Source organism: Culex pipiens, chromosome 3 (assembly GCF_016801865.2).
Source record: "Culex pipiens pallens isolate TS chromosome 3, TS_CPP_V2, whole genome shotgun sequence".
Lineage (NCBI taxonomy): Eukaryota > Metazoa > Arthropoda > Insecta > Diptera > Culicidae > Culex > Culex pipiens.
In genome coordinates this window covers 126,797,872-126,820,244 of record NC_068939.1, presented here as the reverse complement: position 1 = coordinate 126,820,244, position 22,373 = coordinate 126,797,872, and the positions used below count along the sequence as shown (strand labels likewise).

At 39.8% G+C, this 22,373-nt stretch overlaps 3 protein-coding genes across 4 annotated transcripts in view; 1 reads left to right on the top strand and 2 right to left on the bottom strand.

Annotated features, from left to right (window-relative positions):
* LOC120414381 (carboxypeptidase D) overlaps nucleotides 1–8,287 on the bottom strand; it is an 86,731-nt gene extending 78,444 nt beyond the window's left edge. The window contains exon 1 of the mRNA XM_039575551.2: nucleotides 7,559–8,287. Within this exon, the coding sequence (XP_039431485.1) occupies nucleotides 7,559–8,035 (477 nt within the window). The 5' untranslated portion in view covers nucleotides 8,036–8,287. The remainder of the gene's footprint in view (nucleotides 1–7,558) is intronic.
* LOC128093593 (WW domain-containing protein tag-325) lies at nucleotides 63–15,456 on the top strand. 2 transcript variants are annotated; one of them, XM_052711009.1, is made up of 6 exons: nucleotides 63–156; nucleotides 9,859–9,898; nucleotides 9,957–10,260; nucleotides 10,317–10,643; nucleotides 10,707–10,800; nucleotides 15,254–15,456. In XM_052711009.1, exons 1-6 carry the CDS (start codon nucleotides 89–91, stop codon nucleotides 15,432–15,434), a joined length of 1,014 nt encoding a protein of 337 aa, XP_052566969.1. In that variant the 5' UTR covers nucleotides 63–88; the 3' UTR covers nucleotides 15,435–15,456. The 2 variants fall into 2 exon arrangements, with proteins under 2 accessions (XP_052566969.1, XP_052566968.1); XM_052711008.1 differs by lacking the exon at nucleotides 63–156 and adding an exon at nucleotides 9,631–9,790.
* On the bottom strand, nucleotides 14,115–22,011 carry LOC120414384 (cytochrome P450 4d2-like). Its single transcript, XM_039575559.2, has 6 exons — nucleotides 21,672–22,011; nucleotides 21,452–21,558; nucleotides 16,331–16,993; nucleotides 16,055–16,185; nucleotides 15,702–15,991; nucleotides 14,115–15,640 (listed from the first exon to the last, which is right to left on the bottom strand). Exons 1-6 carry the CDS (start codon nucleotides 21,820–21,822, stop codon nucleotides 15,471–15,473), a joined length of 1,512 nt encoding a protein of 503 aa, XP_039431493.1. The 5' UTR covers nucleotides 21,823–22,011; the 3' UTR covers nucleotides 14,115–15,470.
* Nucleotides 22,012–22,373: the final 362 nt, after the last annotated feature.

The following is a 22,373-nucleotide window of genomic DNA, read 5'->3' as shown; positions in this document are numbered from 1 at the left end:
ACGGTCCGGTATTAGGCGATTTGCAACGGGTTTTTCTTTCGCATAACAATTCGTGTTGAACAACAAAACCATCGGCCAGCACTCAACAATGTTCAAGAGAACATGCCGCCGCTGGAGGAACAAGAACAGCACCGCTAAGCTGGGATCGACCAAAAGGTAGGTGCCGGGGCTGACCCTTTGAGTGCCGCATTTATTATTTTGAACGCTTACTTTATTTGGTGTTTGAGCAATGGAGCATTTCCATTCGAGCAGTTTTTGCTTTTTTCTACAATTCCTTATGGGAGAACTGAAATCGGGTGCTCCATTGTCACTGTTTCTACCGTTCTTTTCTTTGTAAATAGCCGCGTTTTCTTCAATTTATCGACTAGTTCATGTGTCATGGCATTTGAGTTCTTTTTTAATTTTTCTGTTCAAGATTATTCTTAATGTAAAGAAGTCAAGTTACTGTTAAACTTAAAGACTTGTTTCAAACAATATGAGTCACTGGTCAGAGCCGAAGGCAGTTCAAAGAATAATAACCAACTTAAATTACTTGATTAGCATCCATCAGGCCATGGCCATAGAGCATCTGTGTTAAAAAATATACATCCAAAGATTTTTTTTTTATATAAAAATTGTAGTTATTTGTCTAACACATCTATTATTAAATATGTAAACAAAAAATATCATAAGGCCATTGAAAATGTTTTTCAAAGTGTTTGTCACTCCAAAAACGGACCGAATCACGTAGCCTAGTGGTAACGCTTCCGCCTCGTATGTGGTAGATCGGGGTTCAAATCCCGGCTCGGACCAACATAACTGACTATCGTTTCTCTTCTGGATTCGATTGCTTAGTAAAGGAAAGGTAGTGCATCGTCACAAGCTGGACCTTATCAACGACACCTTAGGAAGGCGACCTATGGAATGCTAACATTAACCTTAACATGTTAACATTAGTTGAGTTGAAAACTGCCACTGAATTTGCGTTGTAAATGCCGGCACCAATACTCTTCAAGGGTGTTCCCCTCAGGAACTGGGAATGATTCAAAAACGGTTCGAAAAATCAGGGGGCAAATCATATTACAGTCGACTCTCTGGTTGTCAATATCCAAGGGACCGTCGAGGAAGAGAAGCATCAGTTTATAGAACGATGCAAAATGAAGACTCGATTGAATTGGTTGTTTCTTGCCAACCAGCTATGGGAGAGAATCATGGCAACGTACAGCAAACAAAAACAAAGAAATGTCAAACAACCTTCAAAGCTTCGTTTCTCAAAGAAAAATGTCTATGCAAGCCATGAGAAAATGAAATTATTGACAACCGGATGCAGTTTGAAGGGACTGAAGAATTCATCGGTACATGGAGCAATATTGATATCGAGAAGATCGACAGCCATAGAGTCCACTGTAGCATGTCTGAGATCGATAAAAAAATTATGTATTTTTTTTTGTGAAATTCATATGTAAAAAGTTTTCTTTCGGTGAAAAAAAAAAATCTCTTCTATACTTGGATATTATGAAAACTAATGATTGCAAAACAACTGTGCAGGTGTAAAATGTTTTTAAACACTTTTTTCATTCAAATGTTAATTTCTTCAATTTTCATATTTCTTTATTTTTTGTTCCCCTCTTCCTCCCAACTTTGGCCAGAGTCAAGGGACATAAACATCAAAAAATATTTGCAACGGTCTCATAAAATATAAAATATATTTCTGAAAAACGAGTTGAATTGACGGAATAACATCAAAACAAAAACTAACTTAATCCACCTATGTGGTTGATGCCTTCCTCACTTTTTACCAACAATCGGTAATATGAGTGGTTTGGACACATATTTTAGCTATTTTTTAGATCCAGAAAAATAAGTACACAGATATAACTTAAGTGGTCATAACTCGAGACAGGGTTGCCAGATTATCAATGTTGTGGACTCGTTGGAAAGGGTTTTCGATAACCTAACCAACGATGGGTCGGATGATAAATCTGGACATCGTTTGCATATATTTAATTGAAATCCGGCTTCAAAAAAGTACATAAATATTACTTAAGTGGCCATAACTCGCGACAGGGTTCCAGATCTTCAATGTTTTGGACTCGTTGGAAAGGTCTCTCGATTACCTAACCAACGATGGGTCGGATGATGGATCCGGACATCGTTTACATGCATATAAATGCGATCCGGAGATATGTGAAAACACATTTGTATACATAACTTTTGAACTAGTTATGGAAACTTCAAACAATTCAATACACACACAGATATTTGTTTAGTTTTCGATTCTGAAGGTGGGTCTTCGAGCTTTTAATAAAAAGTTCATTTTTAGAGCAGGATTATAGCCTTACCTCAGTGAGGATGGCAAAACGCAGAGAAAAATCGAAAAATTTCATGAGATAAAATATATTCCTTTTTAAATACAAAAATGCATTTATCTTACTTCCCTCACTAAGGTAAAACTAGAATTTTGCTCTTATTATCCTTAACACGAACCTCTTTTTATTGTATTCAATTGGGTACTAAAGCCCTATGCCAATTTTTATGTATAGCGGTAAAAAACACGATTAAAAACCATTTCTGATCACTTTTTTCATTTAAATGCAATTTTTTTTTGATAAGACAACATTTTTTCGGTGGATCAACTATGGTCCCTTTGGAAAGAGCTGTCAAGTAGGAGCTTTTCTGTCAAGAAGGACCGCGAGTTAAGTTTTTCAAAATTGATTTAAAAATCAATTTTAAACTCTGTGTGGTCGTACAAAGGGTCATTGTACTCAGAAAAATAAGCTTTATCGCTGTAAACAATAATATCAGCAATCTAAGCTTCATTTTAGGACCCAATTAGATTTAATTTATTAATACAGTAAATAAAGTTCATCCTAACCCCACCCGCCCCTTTTTACTCTTTAAAAATAGTAAAAAATGGAGACAAAACCAACATTTTATCAATTTTCAATTAAATTAATTAATTTCATTCAAAATTGAGAAGTATTCTAAAATAGCCAAAAGCCAAACGCAATGAAAAAAAGGTTCATTGGAATTTAGTGTTTTGCTTTTTGCTTGTTTTAAGTCTATCACGATTTTTGGATAGTTAAAAAGTCTCATAAGCTGCAATAATATATCTTTAAAAGTTAGCTTACTGATCACAGATGAGGATATCACATACCTAAAGTAACCATAAAACCACATAACCAACCATGTCATATACACAATGAAATGAAGTTGAATTTTGGATGATTGATTATTATAATTGGAACCATCCATAAATCACGAGGACATTTTTTTGGATATCAGGCTGGTACAAGTATTTTTAAAAATTCTTACTTTTTTTTAACTTATCGTTGCAAAACAACTGAACTAGTGTAAAATGCATTTCAAAACACTTTAGTCATTAAAACTTTGAGAAACTGGCTTATTACCCGAGCAGACGGAAATAACTTGAGATTAACATTTTTTGGTATTTAAAAATACTAGATCAATAACAATTTATGTTATTTATAAGAAGATTTGTTATTTGTCGTTATGAAATTTTTGTTATTGTAATAACAGACTAATAACATTTTTAGTTATTCTTCAAACATATCTTTGTTTTTATTTTTTGTTATTTTAACAACTAATCCGATCATCATAATAACAGTTGGAGGTATTCTTCCAAAATAAAAAATGTTATTCCAAAGTTGTTTTGGCATTCAACCAATATCAGACCAATAACAAATTTTGTCATGATTACATTAACTGTTATCAAACGCTTATGCAAAAATGGATTTTTCAAGAATATTCCATAACACTTTCTGTTATGAGTGCGGTGCTTGTGGGACGCGAAGTCCTGTTTTTTCGTGTTATTTTCCATCTCTTTTGTGTCGCTGTTCGAGTGCATGGGGTGATTGGTCATTATAATTAAACAATGGCATCAGTAGTGCGGTGCTTGTGGGACGCGAAGTCCTGTTTTTTCGTGTTATTTTCCGTCTCTTTTGTGTCGCTGTTCGAGTGCAGAGTGCATAATTGGCAAAGGGAGCGCGTGGTCGTAAAAAATATTCGGAGTGAAAAGTGATTTCTTTTGTGATTTTCAAAGCCCTTCCTATATCATCGTTGATCGGAAGGCACGGCGTCGGCTGGATTGTGTTTAAATTTTTCGAATAAGGTTTTATTTTTTTTTTGCGGTGAAAAAGCCAATTCTATATAATGAACGAAAGACGCACTGACAATTTGGATCGTTGAGTTAATAGTGGAGCAAAATAACTGTGTGTGAGTGATTTTGTGTGTTAACCAGAAAGACCTTCCCATAGCATCGTTGCTCGGAAGGCTCGCCGACGGGTCTGTTATGAAAGTCCTCCCCATAGCGTCGTAGCTCGGGAGGTATCGAAAAGCCAATACCTTATCCCACTAACCAAAAAAAATAAATAATCACGTGATGCTTGAAGGAGATGCTGTGGATTCAACGGTCTCAAGCGGTATCAACAAGTATATAGCGAAAAACTGTGTGCTTGATGAGTCTGCAACTTCAACTATCGGATTCCTCCCTTTCGTTGAACTGCAGGCTTCTTGGGAGGGCGCCGGTATTGACTAATAAAGTCGGGGTCTTCAGGGGTTAAACAGTGAACGGATGGTTGGCTCCCACTGATCATTTTTGATTCATTGTTTAACTTCAGCTGATCTGTCAATAACGGAGTAGCAGCTCATTGGCAGTCAACCATGCTCATGCTCATGCTCATGCTCATGCTCATATTCCATAACACTTTCTGTTATTTTAACAGTATTTGTTATTGAAATGGCATACATTTTGTTATTACCGTCTGCCCGGGTAGTTCAATTCTAATATTTTATTTATAACGATGGAATATCGTCCCGATGATATACCCACCCAGACGATAATCGCATCGTTATGCTACATATCTACACGAAAGTATATCAGAATCTGCATGAAAATGGAATACCCGATTTGACTGGTAGTTTGATAGTTCGCTCCATAAGAAATACATTGCTCACTACCAATCGCGTCGGGTACTCCATTGCTTGAATCTGATGGACGCCTGATGAATTGTGAGGGACAGAGCACGAATATATTCTTCTCTCTCAAGTGTTGTTCGGGGACGCGCCAGCATTATATGTGTTTGTGAGAGCTGCAAATCGCTGACATGTTTAGACACCCCGGGCAGACGGTAATAACAAAATTCATGCCATTTCAATAACAAATGCTGTTAAAATAACAGAAATAACAATCCAATAACAAAAAAAAATCATAGCAGCGAATAACAAATCTTGTTATAAATACCCTTCTATTTTTAGGGTTTTTATTTGGACATTCTCTTGCTATTTCACTAGTAAAAGTAGTTCTATTTGAACAAATAACTGCATTTTGAGACTATTTTATTCAGAGCAGCAAAACACTGCCTCAAAAATGCCTGTTCCATAATTGTGGAATGTTATTGTGCCTCACACAATGGTGGAACACCTGAATTTAACTGATATTTTCACAAAAAAGTTATCAGATCATTCAGAAAACATAATTAAGCTTGAGTTTCGTTGGTTACAGTGTGAAGCAGTGATCCCCGTGCACCGCGTTCAACCGCGTTCTCTGTTTTCTGTACTCGATCAAACACCAGCACCGCGTGTGCTCGCGTACAAGCAAACCTAAACTCTGCCGTGTACAGTCTGTACGCGCACACGAACCTCGAGTTTAAAACCGAACCTTGCACCCCGGGTACAAACCCCGTGCAAGCAGACGACGCAGAAAAGAGACAAAAATAGTTCCCTCACGCTCCCTCTGCTGTAAAGCGGTGTTTCATTCTCCGCTGCAGTCACACTAAAGTGTTTGCTATAGAGAGAGTGAGAAGCAGTCATTTTTTCGTCTCTTTACATGCTCTTTGCTCGCACGGCGTTGTACCCGAGGTGTGCACCCCGTGTTTACACCGCGTGTAAACTTGAGTGCGCCGTGCGGGGAGAACTCGAACATGGCAGCCTGGTGTGTTTGAGGTTCATCTGCACTGAAAACTTGTACGGCGTGTACGGCGTGCGCGCGTTTCGGGAAGACTGGTGTGAAGTCATTATTTTGTAAAAAAAATATGTACTCCTGGAGAGAACCAAAGTTTGTTTACATCTGTAAGAAAAAAGTGTTCCGAATTTGTGGATTTCTTTCAAAATTTGATATATAAACATCAATCGAAAAATATCAAGAAAAGCTATCTCATCAAGGTAAAAGCAAATCATTATGTTCAATTATCGATTTCCTATGATTTTTTGAACGTTGGCCAATCTGTAAACTGTGCCGAACATTAGGGATGACAGAGTATAAAAAAGAATATTGGGGATGGGCCAAATGCAAGTTTTTGATGGCAGCATAACAGCTTTATAGTCTTCAAAGTGGTGATTTTTGGAAAGTATTGACAATTTAAAGAATATACCATTCCTCAGAAGATTTCATGGAGATGTTGGAATACATGGTGGGTCTCGTGGCGCAGGGGTAGCGGCTTGGCTGCCGATCCCGATGATGCTATGAGACGCGGGTTCGATTCCCGCCTTATCCACTGAGCTTCTATCGGATGGTGAAGTAAAACGTCGGTCCCGGTTTCTCCTGTCTCGTCAGAGGCGCTGGAGCAGAAATCCCACGTTAGAGGAAGGCCATGCCCCGGGGGGCGTAGTGCCAATAGTTTCGTTGGAATACATTTGGAATGTTTAATACCGTTTAATGTTTAACAGAACGAAATGTTTGAGCAAACACTTAATTCAACAAGAGAAACCATACAAAAAATGCTAACTTCTCCTTGACAGGGTTGTTCACGGGGCGTGTTCCCGCAGTTCCAGAATCGCGTTAAAGTATGCGGCCGCGCCACTCAAAGCAGCCGGGGCTTTGCATTGTGCCACCAAACTTATGTAAGCCCAAGCTCTGACCGACTGACGGACTGCCAAACTGAATGCTTTGCTGGTAGAAAGTCGCGTTTGGGTTAAGTGTGTATTATAACTGGAGCCGCCACCGCTGGTCGATACAGTTTCAGCGGAGAAAACAGTAGTTTGTGGAAGTGAGCCAGTGTGGAGCAAGGGAAGGGCAAGGGAGATTGACGCTTTTGACGTGTATGTCTCTGCTTTTGCTCTAATTTGTATGTTAATTGAGAGAATGGTTTTGGAAATTTTTAAGCATGTCTTACTCATTACTGATAAAACAAAATCCCGAAAAATTCCCCATTTTTCTGATAAGTAAACTTTGACAAAAACAATGTGATGAAATGCGCTCGCATTGCTTTCACTCAATCAAGCTTCATACCAAGAAATGTTGTTCTTTGATAGCTCAAACAAACTTCCCAACATTGATACTGATAACCCAGTCAATCAAACAAAACTGCCTACTCTCACTTCATTGCGTAGGTTTACACCAACGATGACGCTTATTAGCCAATCGATTGAATCTAACACTGGCTGGACGAAATCTGTCCACCACAACAAAGAACGCCAACCTCCACGCCAAGGACGGCGTTTCTTGCAGATTAACCCACCCCACTCCGTCGACCAGTGACCTACGTCATCAAGTTCAACCGTGTGACGTCATAGGACTGACGCCAGCAGTTTGCTACAATATGGTAGATCTGCCACCCACCTTGGACCGATGGTACCCGTCCGGGTTCATCGTCGGCATCAGGAAGATGTCGGTCGTGTTGAGCAGCGCCCCGATCTCCGGATCCTGGTCGTAGTTGTTGACCAGGTACTGGGCCAGATAGATGAGCAGCTCGCGCCCGATGGTCTCGTCGCCGTGCATGTTGGCCACGTACTTGAACATCGGCATCAGCAGCTGCCGGGGCCGATCGATGTTGGCCCGGATCTCGACCGCCAGCAGCGGACGTCCCTCCAGCGAAGATCCGATCGAGTGGACCTTCACCAGCGAGGGGTGGTCCTTCTGGAGGCGGGCCAACAGATCGGCCAGCTCCTCGTTCGACTCGTACCGCGGGTTCGCCAGGAAGGACTCATTCTCGATAATCGGCCCCGTCTTCTGAAGCGTAAAGCCCCGGACCAACCCGAGCAGCGCCAGGCCAATCACCAGCGCAGCGGATAATTTGCAACCCTGTGGCGGAACCATTATGGTGTCTACGTTGCCCCCCCTTTCCCGGAGAAAGGAACGGTTTCGCGACACACACAAAACGCTCACTTCTTCACCAGAGCACTCTAACAGGCCAGTTCTCCACGGGAGGGAAAACGGCGCCACGCGCGGCGGAAAACACTTCCGGAACGACGGAATCTGCTCCGACGGACCGAGGTTTTTTTTTCGCTGAACGACGACTCGACGACGTGGGCTGGTTTGGATGTTTGACACTCACTTCACTTCTGGCACCAAGAGGAAAAATTAGTTTGTCAGCTGCCAGTGGAAAAAGAGAGAGCGTGTGAAGAGAGAGAAAATCTTGATATTCTCTCGCGATGCGAACAAAACAAGAAAGTGAAGGTGAAGTGGAATGTCAAAAGTGTTGATTGGAGAAGTTGTGTTTCAGTAGCGGGAAGTTAGGGCAGATCAGACGACGTTTAAATCACTGAGCAACAAGTTGCGGTAGCGACGTTCAAATTACGTTCAAATTTATTTTCAGGATAGTCTCTTCAAAAACGGACTTCAACTTGCCTTAATGATAGTCAAGATGAGCACTGCTAAAGATATATTTCTGTTATCTTCTGGTGAAGCTCCACCATGCTTGAGATCAATGATCACTTCACTGTTCAAATGACTGTTACCATAATTTCAAGATTTCCTCCGAAGCAGGTATCCATAGCTTCAATACACCTTGTAACATGGATCAGTGTGTTTTTTTTAAACAATTGAATAACAAGTTGTGATAGTGATGAATGAAGATTGCCAGATTCCACAAGTTAAAAATGTCATTCGAATAGTGTTTACAAATATGGAGTTTAAATTGTTTTGTTGTTTGATATCTTTTTTTATTCTGAACTTATTTTATTAGGTTCGCTTAGGTGCTACAACCAGGTTAGGACCGAGGATCGATCAACGGTTAATATATAATACACATCAAATACAACTCCTTACACTCGATACTTGGAGATCATGCAACTGACGAGGGTTACTTGATCAAAGCGGGTCTTGTAGGTCTTGAACCTTGCGATGAACTCGGAGAAAATGCGCCACAGCTCAGCTGAACTGGTCAGGATTCATCAGAATAAAACATAATAGATCCTTAAATGGAAATAGTTTTTTCAATGATTCTTCGTATAGGCATAGTCAGTCAAATCTAGTGTCTTATCGTGACTAAAACCAATCTTCGATTCATTGATTCTTTTTTTGCCAACATGCAATGTTATCACTCTTTACATGCAATGTAGTTCCGGTTAGATCGTGCTATTTTGACACACTTGCTGTTTACATTTTCAATTATAACTCGAAACTCCGGCAACCAAATTGAACCAAATTTCGGGACAGTCTTCTAACACTTTCATAATCAGCATGGCCTTAAGTTTTCGTCGTTGATTTTTTTTTAAATTTTGTTTCGAGATTTTTTTTATTAAATACACTCACATCACTCGACACACCCCTCGCAATGAATTCCAATCACTATCTAGCATAAATTTACGCTTCTAAGTTTCGCGATAAGATAAACCCTCCAACACAGCCGACGCCTTGTGTACGAAAGTCTTTGAACGGTACATCCACAAGGTAGTCGTCGCGGAACCCACCTAGAAAGGGCTTATCAACGCTTATCCTTCGAGAGTTCCATTTCACCATGGCCGGACACGGTTCCCGTGACGGCCCTCGAACCGACCAGCCACCGTCAAAGCAGCGTCCGAGGAACTTTTTGGACGGGTTCACCAACCGTTCGGCTACCGCTACGAAGAAGTTGTTACATTCGGGGGAAGTCTCGGGAACGGTTTGAACTCAAATCTTGTTTTGTTCTACCCTTTCAGAACACGTCAGCAGTCGTCGACGGCGTCCCGCGAGTCTAGGGTGTGTAGTTTCTTTGAAGTATTCTTGAGAACGGTGATTCATGACCTCTACTTTCCAGTCGGTGACGGGATCATCGGCGGGCGTCAGCGTGCTGGACCAGTACCGATATTTGCAGACGCAGCACCAAGAGCTGATGGAGAAGTACAACGCACTGAAGCGCGAGCATCGAGCCCTGGAGGACCGCCATGTGCGACTGAAGACGGAGAACGGCAACCTGAAGGAAGCGTACGAGGAACTGCAGGAGAACTACAACAGCATGCTGGACTCGCAGAAGAGTTTCACCGCCGGAAAGTTGCTGGTGTACTTGAAGCTGAAGCGGCGCGAAGACAAGGAAGCGCTCGAGAAGCGAAATATCATCAAAAGTAAGTGTGGTGCCTTCTGTTGAGATAACCAGCTAAGACACAAACCACCCTTTCAGACGAAGCCTGCTTCAACACGTTCTTGGAGGACGTCCAGATGCACGAGAGCAACCCGCGGATACCGAAGATCGTCGTGGAGTGCGTGACGGTGGTGGAGTCCAGCGACAAGTTTATGAAGTCGGTGGGGCTGTATCGGGTGTCGGGGAATCACAACACGATCCAGAACCTGCGGTACGACATCAACGCGGACAGCTACAAGAAGTTGCGCCGCCAGAAGAGTCCGCACGAGGTGTGCGGGATTCTGAAGTTGTTCTTGCGCGAGCTGAAGGAGCCACTGGTGTCACTGTGGCAGTTGAATCGAATAATTCCGGGACCGTCGGATATGAGTAGGGAGTTGGGATGACAGAATTTGTGGGCAATTTTGTTCATGAGCCATTTTTAAATTTTAGTACACAACAGGGTGCTGAAAGTGCTTGAACTGGTCAATTCATTGGACGACATACGGAGGGAAACGTTGCAGTATTTGATGAAACATATCAGAAAGTAAGTTACATTATGACTTCCCAGTCACGAAATATTCTAGCAGAGCTGGTTCTGTCAGAATCCTGCTAGAACGGTGGAACATTTCTGCTAGAATGCTCTAAGAATATCCAGCTCTCTAAGAATTCTGCTAGAATCTTGCTAGAACGTCGTGACTGGGTTTGATTAGAAGAGTCATTTAGAAGAGTTTTCACTAAGAATTGTGCAAATTTGTTTACTATCAGGTCACATTTTCCTTAATTGTTTTCTTTAGTTGTTTATTCAACATGTTGCAATTAGAAGATTATTTCAACACAAGTCATACTTTAAAAAAAGGGCGTCTTTGTGATGTGTCCCTAAGCCCGTAACAAATTTCCGTTTGCTTTGAGGATGGTATGGAAAACTTCTTTTGATTTAAGCACTGGTATTTGTAACAACAAAATTCGTACATAAAAACAACTTATGTAGGGGATCTATACCCTTTTAAAGCCTATTTCTATTATCAGCCTAGTTTTTTTTACTGTTCCAAAGTAATAAATAGCTCAAATAAAAGTGAGCAAGCAACTCCCCATTGTTAATACATCTGAAAATGTTAATTTAATAACGGAAAACAGCAAAAGTGATGAGAATTGGTTAAACGGCTTAGAGTGATTAAAATGGGTATATTTTCCCTACGTGGGTATACAGATTACTAAACATAAGATGACGAACTGTTTGATCAAGCGAACACCTGTGTACTGGATCAAGCCGCAGGCGGGTATGAGACTTATTCATTCATTTATTCATTCATCCAAGTCGTACTTTTATCCATCGTGGTTGGTCCGAGTTGGATAAATACGATGAGTTGAGTACGGATAAAATCAAATCAAATCAAATGCAATGAGTTGAATGGGACTATACACAATTGTCCATACAAAAAAATCTTTCTTGTATGGAGCGTGGACAATCGCCGAAATACTCTCAATTCAGACATTGGACATCGTTGTGTGACTTTATCACGCTATGCGATGCTAAATAAACTAAAACAATGCAGCTGAGCATTTTTTGTTTGCTTCTATAACAAACGATTGATTTATCAACATCCACAATCAATAATTTTTCAATTTCAATTCGGTTTTATTGGTGAATAATCAAGATACAATAAGTTCTTTTGAGGTACATTACAGAGTTTTGGAGTTCCTTTCAGCTGTGTGTTACATCATAATCCAATTTGGAACAATTATTGCTTGTAAATAAAGGTTTCACCAAGAGTAAGAAAAATTAGGAAAAAAAAACTTACTAAATTTATAGATGTGCTTGATCATCAGCTCCCCAAGGGCCAGGAATTGTTCCGCCTTGTTACGGCAGATCCGAAACCGCGCCATCATCTCCCCTGCGAGAGCAAAGAACTCTGGCAGGGTAAAGAGATCTGCCCCGGTAACTTCTTGCTGGGCCGCATTGCCCCCCCATCCAGGAGGGAACGCTGAGTTATCCGCTGGAACCGTACAATGACCAGCTGTCGGCACGGTTACGCTCGTGCTTCGCTGAGGAGGGTGGGACGCTGCTGCTTTCTTCTTCCGCTTTTCCTGCTCCTCGAGGTAGTTTTTCTGTGCGCTGCATCCACGGTAGTTGCTGGTATGGTTACCTCCACAGTTGGCGCACTTGATGCGCGCCTTCGTTTGCTCTGTCTTGTCCCCCAAATCCGCCTTGCACGGCAGTGCACTTGCCTCAGAGAGGTGTGATTCACCGCACTTCACACAGCGGGGCGGGAGGTTGCAGTTCCGCGAGTCGTGGCCGAATTTCTGGTAACGGTGGCATTGTGCTGCGTCCGACGGGTTCTTTGACTAGAACCGCCAGTTTACCCAAAACCCGTCCAATGCCTTAGTTCGCCACAGTTCGCCTTACCCAAAGCATTCTCAGTCTCAGATGGTAGTACCAGATGTCCCTTACAAGCTGCAGGTCGAACCGAGTTGATATCTGGATGGAACACTTTTTTATTTGAGTTTGAAAATTAAGCTAATTATCCTTTAGATTTAACCAATTGGGATGCTTCTCCCTGCATTTTGTTGCATTTTCTATGCTCTTTCAGATGCATTTTGAATTTTGAAAATAAATTGAATTTTGCCTAAGTTATAGCCTTTTTTAAGATTTTTGACGTTTTTGAACCTTCAAACTTTGTGTCCCGATTTGCCCCACTTCCCGTTGACCTTGAGTGCTCATATTTTAGCCAGATGCTAGTTGTATATGTACAAACAACCCCTGAAAATTTCAGGCAGATTGGTGAGGTCCAAACGACGTCCCATACAAAGGGGTATGCCCTGTTCGTGGACTCGCTCTTTAGACAGGACAAAAAACTTTCAAAAGAGTCAAATATTTTTAAGCAGGCATGCCAGATTTTGCAGATTTCTGGGTACATCACAAAAACGCAAATGAATTTAACTTAAAGAAAAAACCTAGGGGTCGGACAACTTGGTCAATAGGTTATTGTGAAAGCAGACACAAATCGAAATAAGAGTGCAACCTGTCAAAGCTGTTGCGCTACAGGCTGATGTACACGCTAACGACAAACCACTACGTTTTTGCAACATAATTTTACGCGCAACAGAAGTGATGCGCACTTCGGGACAGCTGTTTAAGCCTTGTTTCGGATAGAACAGAATTATTCGTGTCTTGGAAGTAATTTTTGTTGAGTAATTGGTGTTTTTTGTGCTTTTGTAATCTTAATAAATTGTTTGCTGGTTTTAAAAGCCCTTTCCATGTCATTGTTGATCGGAAGGCACGGCGTCGTGTAAATTGCGTATAAATTTTTCGAATAAGGTGGAACAAAGATTTCATTTATTAGATATTGAAATAACTGTGCTTGAGTGATTTTGTGTGTTAACCAGAAAGACCTTCCCATAGCATCGTTGCTCGGAAGGCTCGCCGACGGGTCGGTTATGAGAGTGCTCCCCATAGAATCGTAGCTCGGGCGGTATCGAAAAAACAGTGCCTTATCCTACTAACCCACACAAACATAAATCCCGTGATGCTTCAAGGAGATACTGTGGATTCAACGGTCTCAAGCGGTTTCAACAGGTATATAGCGAAAAACTATTTGCTTGATGAGTCTTCAACTTCAATTATCGGACTAACATTCCTCCCTTTCGATGAACTGCAGGCTTCTCTGGAGGTTGCCGGTTTTGACTAAAAAAGTTGGGATCTTCAGTGGTTAAACAAAGAAAGATGGTTGGTTCACACTGATCATTTTTGATTCATTGTTTAACTTCAGCTGATCTGTCAATAACGGAGTAGCAGCTCATTGGCAAATTACTTTGCTCATGCTCATAAATTTCTTTCCAGTTAAAAAAAAATAACAAAAATTGTATGTGTTTGTTTGTTTATTTTATTAATTATATTTGTTTAAGGTTATATATTTCAAAAAATACTGTTAGAATCTATTGAACCAGGTTTCAATCTGATTCTAGTTTGAAATTTCAAACGTTGGTATCAAACTCATCAGACATCGCCATCTTGTCAATAGGTAGGGGAGAGTGGGGAGACTTGATCCCATTTTTTTGTATCGCACATAACTCTGTCAATTTCTCACAAAACTATGAACTTTTTGCATGAATTGAAAGCTTAAATATTCAACTATGTTTGGCTGATAAGGGTATTTAATCAGATAAACTCTTCGAATCATGCCAAGCGTTTTGGAAAAATATTTTAAACCGGCATTTTCAATATGTTGGGGGTAATTTGATCCCCCTTTCAACATTTTGAAGAAATCTTAAGCAAAATGTTTCTTATTCATCCAAACTTTTAATTTTCTATAAGTTAAAGCAATTTCACATTAAATCTGTACGTTTGCGTTCAAAATATAACAAGTTTAGCATGCAAAATATTTAAAAACTTAAAATTTTCTCTTTTAAACCAAAATTTTTGTTGTTTTTTTGTTGTTGTAATTTTTGTTTACAAAACTTTTGAAAAATGGTTCAAACTGCAGTAAGTTATGTACAACTATACTAAAGGAAACTATGTACGAAAACCCAGCCCAATTATTAAATCTTGAGGCTGATTCCGGTGACTGTAAAAATGCAGGGATCAAGTCTCCCTAAACGCACTTTTTTAAACAATTGATTGTAAAAATAGTTTGAGGATAAATTTACCGTCAAATTCGTAAGGGTTTTGGAGTTGATATGTTTATCAAACAATTCATGTATAAAACATATTTTTTGAATAATTTTTGAGTGTTTTCTATACTTATCAAAACAAAGAAAAAAGATCTCTTGGAAGTTTTTTGCAGCACTTTTTAGAAAAATGTGTGTAACTCAATCTAAACATTTTTTAATTTTTTTCTTTGTTTTCTACAATGAGTTTTACTCCATTTCGCACAACTTTCTAAAACAAAGCTAATTGTTTTACCCACATGCTAACGAGATACAGGCTTGAGATCAAGTGTCCCCGGGGATCAAGTCTCCCCACTCTCCCCTATAGCATTTCAAATATCTTTTTCCACCAGGGTCGTCGCCGTCGAGGACAACGAGATGGACACGCTCAGCTTGGCGATGCTGATGAGTTCGTGCATCTTCAACGAGACGCTCACCGACGTGTGCCCGGAGCGCTTCGAGACGGTCAGTGCCGTGCCGCGGGAGTGCATCATCACCATGGTTGACCGCTACGATGAGATATTCGAGAAATAAAGATGGAGATTTAGCATTTAAAGTTTGGTTGTTGTTTCAAGGTGCAGCATTTCGTTGGATGAATCGGATTGGCAACGGTCCGGCTGGTTTGAGTACGATTTCGGCTTTGAGGGCGGGCTCAAAGTTCGGGGAGGGTAGTTCCAGTGTGAAGTTCTGGAGGATCTTTGTGACGGCCGTCTTGATTTCGTACTGGGCGAACTTTTGACCTGAGGAAATAAGTTGAATTAATTACATTTAATCCAAATTCAGCAAGAAAGAATCTCATACCGATGCAATTCCTACTGCCAGCACTGAACGGAATGTAAGTAAACGGGTTGCTCTTTCCAGCTTCCCTAACCGCCTCAAAGCGGTCCGGATTGAACCGTTCGGCGTCCTCAAAGTAGTCCGAGTCACGGTGCATTTCGAAAATGTCCACGCCAACGATGGTGCCGACCGGGATGACGCTCCCCTCGATTTCGGTCCGTTCCGTGGCGTGGCGAGCGATCATCGGAACCGGTGGAAACATCCGAAGGGATTCCTTGATGACTAGGTCGAGAAAGCGGAGTTCGTTTAGGGTGCTGTTTAGAGAAAAGTGAAATTTGGATTATTCATGTTGATTTCAAATTGAAAGAGCAAATTACTGTAACGTGAGTTCCGTAGAGTCTGGTCCGACAACTTCGACAATCTCGTCGTACATTCGCTGCTGGATCTCCGGGTGTTTTGCGATGTTGTACAGAATGAAGGTCAGCGCTGATGCTGAGGTATCGTGACCCTGAAAGTATCCGAAAATCAAGTTTCAAAGTTAATAAAAGTTTAGCTTAGGAAGGTTATTAAAAAAGCTAAAATTGAAGATTATCTTTTCAATGTTATTTTGTATAAATGTGTAGAATATGTGAAATTACACATGACACACTCACCGCAAACGTAAACGTATCAACCTCTTCTCTAATATCATCATCGGACAGCGGCTTCCCATCGATCGTCGCCCCCAGCAGTATATCCAACAAGGCCAGCTTCTTCTTCCTAGTCCCACATCCGCCATCATCCCGCAGGTCCTCGTCCTCGTCCACCTCCGCCGCCCTGCTGGCTTCCCTTCTCCGCTCGTTGATAATGTCCAGCGTGAAGCGATGCGTCTCCCGAATCAACTGGTGGAACCGCTTGTACTGCTTGGTAAACCGAAACAACACATCAATGCTGGCGAACGGGTTGAAAAAGCGCCAGTTCAGGATGGACATGATCTCGTCAACGGCTCGCGGATAGGCCGGATCCTCCGTCTGTGAGTTGCACCGATAGCCGAGGGCTGTTTCGCACAGGACGTCCAGTGTGAACAGCTTGAGGCGGGGGAAAATGTCCACTTCGGAGCCCTGCAAGGTGGCCAACTTTTGGCAGAACACGTCACTGTGCTCGTTGAACACCCGCACGAAGCTTTCCAGTATCCGGAAGTGGAAGCCGGGCGTGAGGACCTTTCGCCGCTGGAACCACTTTTCGCCCTTGGAGACGAGCAGTCCGTGGCCGATCCATTCGGCCACCTTGTCGTAGTCGCTGGACTTGTCCGCGTACGATTGGGTGTTGAGAATTTTCTACGGGGAAAAATAACCTTGATTAATTAATCTAATTTAAGTGCATCTTAAGTGAGGGGATTTTTTTTTCGGAGGGTCAATTTAAAATGCACGTGCATTTTGTGTGAAAGAGCAATTTCATTATGCAAGTCATGCGCCAATTGTGGTTTGAATTGTGTGGTTGAGTAAACCGGTTTCGGAAGAATACTATTCCACTTAGCGACTTAACTAGTGTGACAAATTTAGCGAGAACCAGAAATGTGGGGGTGTGTCACCGTCGTAGCACGTTTTATCAATGAAACTATTGACAGTGATCAATTGACTGCTTTTATTGTGGTTATTTCATGACTCGGAAAATTTATTATAAAATGAGATGTTATTCAGGAGAGGTTGTTGCAAGGTAAGTTGTGAACTAAATTCTTTGAAGATGTGAAATTCATAAAAAAAATGTCACCGGTTGTTAGTTTAGTTTAAGGCCTGTTCGACCACATTTAATCAACTCGAGGGGAAGCATGAAGTTTGGGCACGGACGAACGGACATGACACGGGGTTTCAAAAAATGAAGCAGGTTTTCTTTTACTTCTTCTTGGCAAAAACCTGCGCTAGCAAGATCGCTTATGTCAAAATCTTCGCGCCACGTGGTTTAAAACGTAAACAATGCCAGCTGATGATGCAAATTCATGGTCACTTTTTGAAATGGGCGCATGAATTTATATTAAAAATACCGTTTCTATCAGTTTTTCACTAATTTTAGTATCCATGATAAATTACATAAAATCAAAAAGATAAACTTAATGCCAAAAAACCTTTTCTATTATTAAACTATGGCTAAATGTTTTAATTAATTATTGCATAAGACATTTTGAGAAATCATGCGTAATCGCGCGATGCTACTACGACAACATGAATGTAGATGGCGCAAGTAATAGTTTGCTTCAGAAATTTGGAGAAAATTTGTTCCTGGTGTCATGTCCGTTCGTCCGTGGTTTGGGGTCCTCAGAACCCGGGCAGACGGTAATAACAAAATGAATAATATATCAATAACAAATCCTGTTAAAATAACCAATAGTGTTATTATTTTATCCTGAACTTTAACTTCAAGAAGAAAAAATAATAACAGTTTTGATAAAATATCAAGATTTTTTATTGAAGTGATATTGAGCATGAGCATGAGCATGAGAGATCACCCATGGTTGCCCCTCCGTTGCTGAACAGAACCGTAATATCCTTTAAGCACTACTGATTATAGGCTTCGACAATCTAGTGGTGTTTCCCTTATCAACAGCATGTATGAATGCGCTGAAAAGATAAAACACCATGATTGCTAAAGCTAGATCAGTAGATTTTTTATTGAAGTGATATTATACTAAAAATGTTTAATAACACGCTAATAAGAGGAAATGTTATACATTTCAAAAACTCTCCTAATAACAAGATTTGTTATTCGTTTGGTATTCTGACTTACAAATAAAATTACCATAAATCGCACAAATGGAAAAAGTTTTGAAGTGTCCATAACACAATCTGTTATTATTTTTTCTTTTGTTAAATATGTTTAGATCTTTGGTATAATTTTTCCCAATTTCTTCGGGGTCATTATTTTGACCATGAAATGGGGTCCTTAAGCTAAAATTATTCTAAAAAGTAGAAATTTTGAAGGGTAATTTTTTTATTATTTGATATACCCTCTAATAGACTTTACTAAAATTGGCTTGAACTATGGAATAATTTTGATCAATTTAATCGTGGTCATTTATTTGACCATGAAATGGGGCTTAAATTAATCTGATAAAATTAACTTTTCAAAGTTATTGTTTTTTTAAGTTTGTTATATTCTCTAAGGGAATCGATTTATTTATTGAGAATTTTTGAAATGTGAATAACAAATCTGTTATTATTTTCACAGAGCGAGGAAGTCGTAGCTGACGTTGAAGTTCGAGCTGGAGTGAGACCTCGGAGACGGCATCGGATTCGCTTGAAGGAACCCGACTCTGCAGCCCTCACTAGTACAAAAGAGTTATGGCAACTGCAGATTTATTTGCAAATGGCAAATAAACCAAAACAATAACTTTTTTTTTGTTATGGAGACATACAAGTTCAATATCAATTTTTGTTATTATGCTGCTCCTCCTCTCCGCACAAAATAACAAATCTTGTTATTCCTTCATGATTCCGTCTGTGTTATTGGTTTGTTATTGCAATAACAGCATTATAACAGTTTAAGTTATTCTTCGAACAAATCTTTGTTATTGATTTTTGTTATTTTAACAACTAATCCGATCATCCCAATAACATATTTCGATCTTCTCACAATATCAAAAACTGACCTTCCCAAGTTATTTCCATCTGCTCGGGAAACACGTGCACTTGGATTTTTTCAAAAATATTTAGACGGGGCTGAATAGTTTTTCTCCAAAGCTTTTATTCTAGATTAGTGCTGTTCACTACTCCCACATAACCGCCCTAATTCTCCATACAAACTTTGGAGAAAAAACCATTCGACCCTGTCTAAAGATTTTCGAAAAATTCAAAGTGCACGTGTTTTTGGGGACTCCATACTTCATGCTTAAATTTTTGTTGGTCTGTCTAGGTATGTTTCAGTGTTTCACGGTCTTTTTTTGTTTTTTGAAAAAAAATATTGCACAGCATTCTTAACCAACTACAATATTTTTTTCACGATTTCTTAAAAAAAAATCTATATTTTAAATTCAAATAATTTTTTTTTATTTTAAGCAAAATGCATCACAAAATGCTTTGCTTTATAACACAACCGAAAACTGATTTCAAAAGTGTTTTCAATTAAAATGTAATTTAGAAAATCCGACTAGCAGTGACGAAAACTAAATATTCTAAAAAGCTTGCTCTTGGGAATCGTATTGACTTGCTACAATGTTTAAACATAGTGTCTGTGGTTTAAAGTAGAGATTTTCAAACATTTAAGTACTTTTCGAACAATTTCAACAAAAATATCAAAAAGTAGATTATTCGAGAAGTCATTTTTGGCCAAAAACGTACCTCGACTTTGGACAGCTGCCAACATGACAGAATTTGTGAATTCGAAACTAGAGATTTTAAGCTTAATCTTCTTAAGATGTAGGGTACAACCCTTTTAACAGAATTTAGTTTCATTGAGAAGAATCTGAGAAATGGTAAAATCCGTAAAAAAAACAGTTTGACCCATATTATTATTTCATAAAACTAACACCGTAGAAGTATAGCCCTGAATGTCTTGAACAACTCTCCCATATGGTGCCAAATTGCTTCTAATGAATGTTACAGAACGTTCAAGAGAGACATACTCGGTAAAAATCATACTTTTTGCCAACACTGCCAAGTCAAACGGAATCTTTCAAAAACTTTAATATATTTAAGGATTTGGGGTGCAACTTAACTACAGAATGTCTTCTGAACACTTCTTCACGTCGATTTTAAGTGAGGTTCGTTAAAATATAACAACAGTCATGTCTATTTTGTATTTCATGGTTCCTTAGGCAATGTTGGCAGAATATTTGAGTTTTACTGATTATTTCAGTACCGTCATCTGGGGTGAATCGGGACTACAGTCTGAATAGGGACAGCAGTGTTTAGAGCACTTAATGGTTTTAAATTCGGAAATGGATGTACCGAAACCAACCAGAAAAATCAAAATATTATGCTCTAACATGGTTAAAACTGCTGTCCCAATTCGCCCCATGTGTCCCAATTCGCCCCAGTTGACGGTACACTACTTTTGAAAACTCTATATCTTTTTTATGACGCACTTTAGCACCATACTGTCTTGGGGAGAGTTGTTCAGGACATCCAGGGCTACACTGCTAAGGTGTTGGTTTCATAAAATAATAAAACATGAATTTTGTAAATTCAAAAATGTGAAAATGCTAGTTTCCCCATAGTAATTTCCATACAAATTTTATTCGCTTTGCGCCAATCGTGGGCTTAACCAATCGCTACCAAATTTTGGGGGGTTGTTTGGGACCCTAAAAGGGACCCAAAAAATGTGTTGCTGATTGGATTTTAATCATTTTCAATTTTCCCATATAACTAGATTCCACCCTATTGAGCCAATCTCACTCCCAAGACCCAATGCCACCCTTACTAACGGAACCAAACAAACAACCAACAAACGAATTGATAAATAACAAATGAAGATAAATTCTAGAGTTTTTTAAAGGTCCTACAACCAATTGTGTTTCATATGTTTAAAGGATCTTTTTTTTAAAAGCTCTTGAATTCAATTTTTTCAAACAAAAACCTCAATTTAACTGATTTTTGAGAATGCTTCAAACTAAGAATAAATACATTCCTTGAAGTTTAGCTTGCATTGGTCTTAAATTATTTTTTTTTATTTTTATATTGCTTGAGTGTAAGTTAAAACAAATAAAAATATAAACATAAAAGTGCAAACAGGAATATAACTCTAGCCATTTCTCTCTTCCTACAAAATTCCGAATTCCGGGAGCAACGCGCCCTTTAACTTACCTCGGCAATTTCGGGCTTCGCAAACATCAAAGTGTAGTCGTACCCGAAGCTTATTTTATACGCCTTGCCGTACGTTTTGGAGTACTTGCGCAGCAGTTTGAATATATCTGTGTGTGAACGAGGGTGAGATGTGTGTTAATGAAAGTTGTCCGTCCATTCAGGTGGCGGCAAAACAGAGAATGAAACCGAAAAAGAACGAGAAGAAATTTTGCAAACTTACCAACTGGACTCAGGTTCATAAACTGCAGCGAACTCCCGACGAGAGGCCAGGCTGGAGGTCCCGGAATCTTTTCAAACTGGGTCAGTCGAAAGTGGAGCACGATTGTGACGGCAGCGATGGCCACAATCACCGAAAGCGCTAAAATCAACATGATTTATTTTGCTGAATGGAGACTGGCACGGGCACTTGTGACTGGACCGAGTTCTGGAGAGATACTGAATGGAACTGGAAGAACGGGAACTGATAGAATGAGCAGAACAGTAGAATGGTTGTGTCCATTTATAGGGGACAGTCGTCAACGGTGAGAAGTGTCGGAGAATATGCAGCGGTGGTTCCTCGTGTGAGTGCGAATGAGTCGAATTATTCAAAAGCAAGATGCAGTTCGGAGACCGTGTTTGATGATTCACGGACGAGTGATGAGCAACTGCAAGAGTGAATTTCACTTATGAAATCTGTGTTTCAAATAAAATAATTTATTTAACAACAGACGACAAATTTGACATTATTTCTTGCCTTCCTCACTTCTTCTTATGAATTTTACACTTTAAAGGATCTATTCAAAACAATAAGCTAGTGAAGTCTTCAAGGAAGTCATCGATGATCTTTTCAACGATAGATCTGGAATTTTAGAAAGAATGGAAAATATTCCTTAAGTAACCATATCCTTGAATAGAGTTGCTAGATTTTTCCTAAATTTTGCAT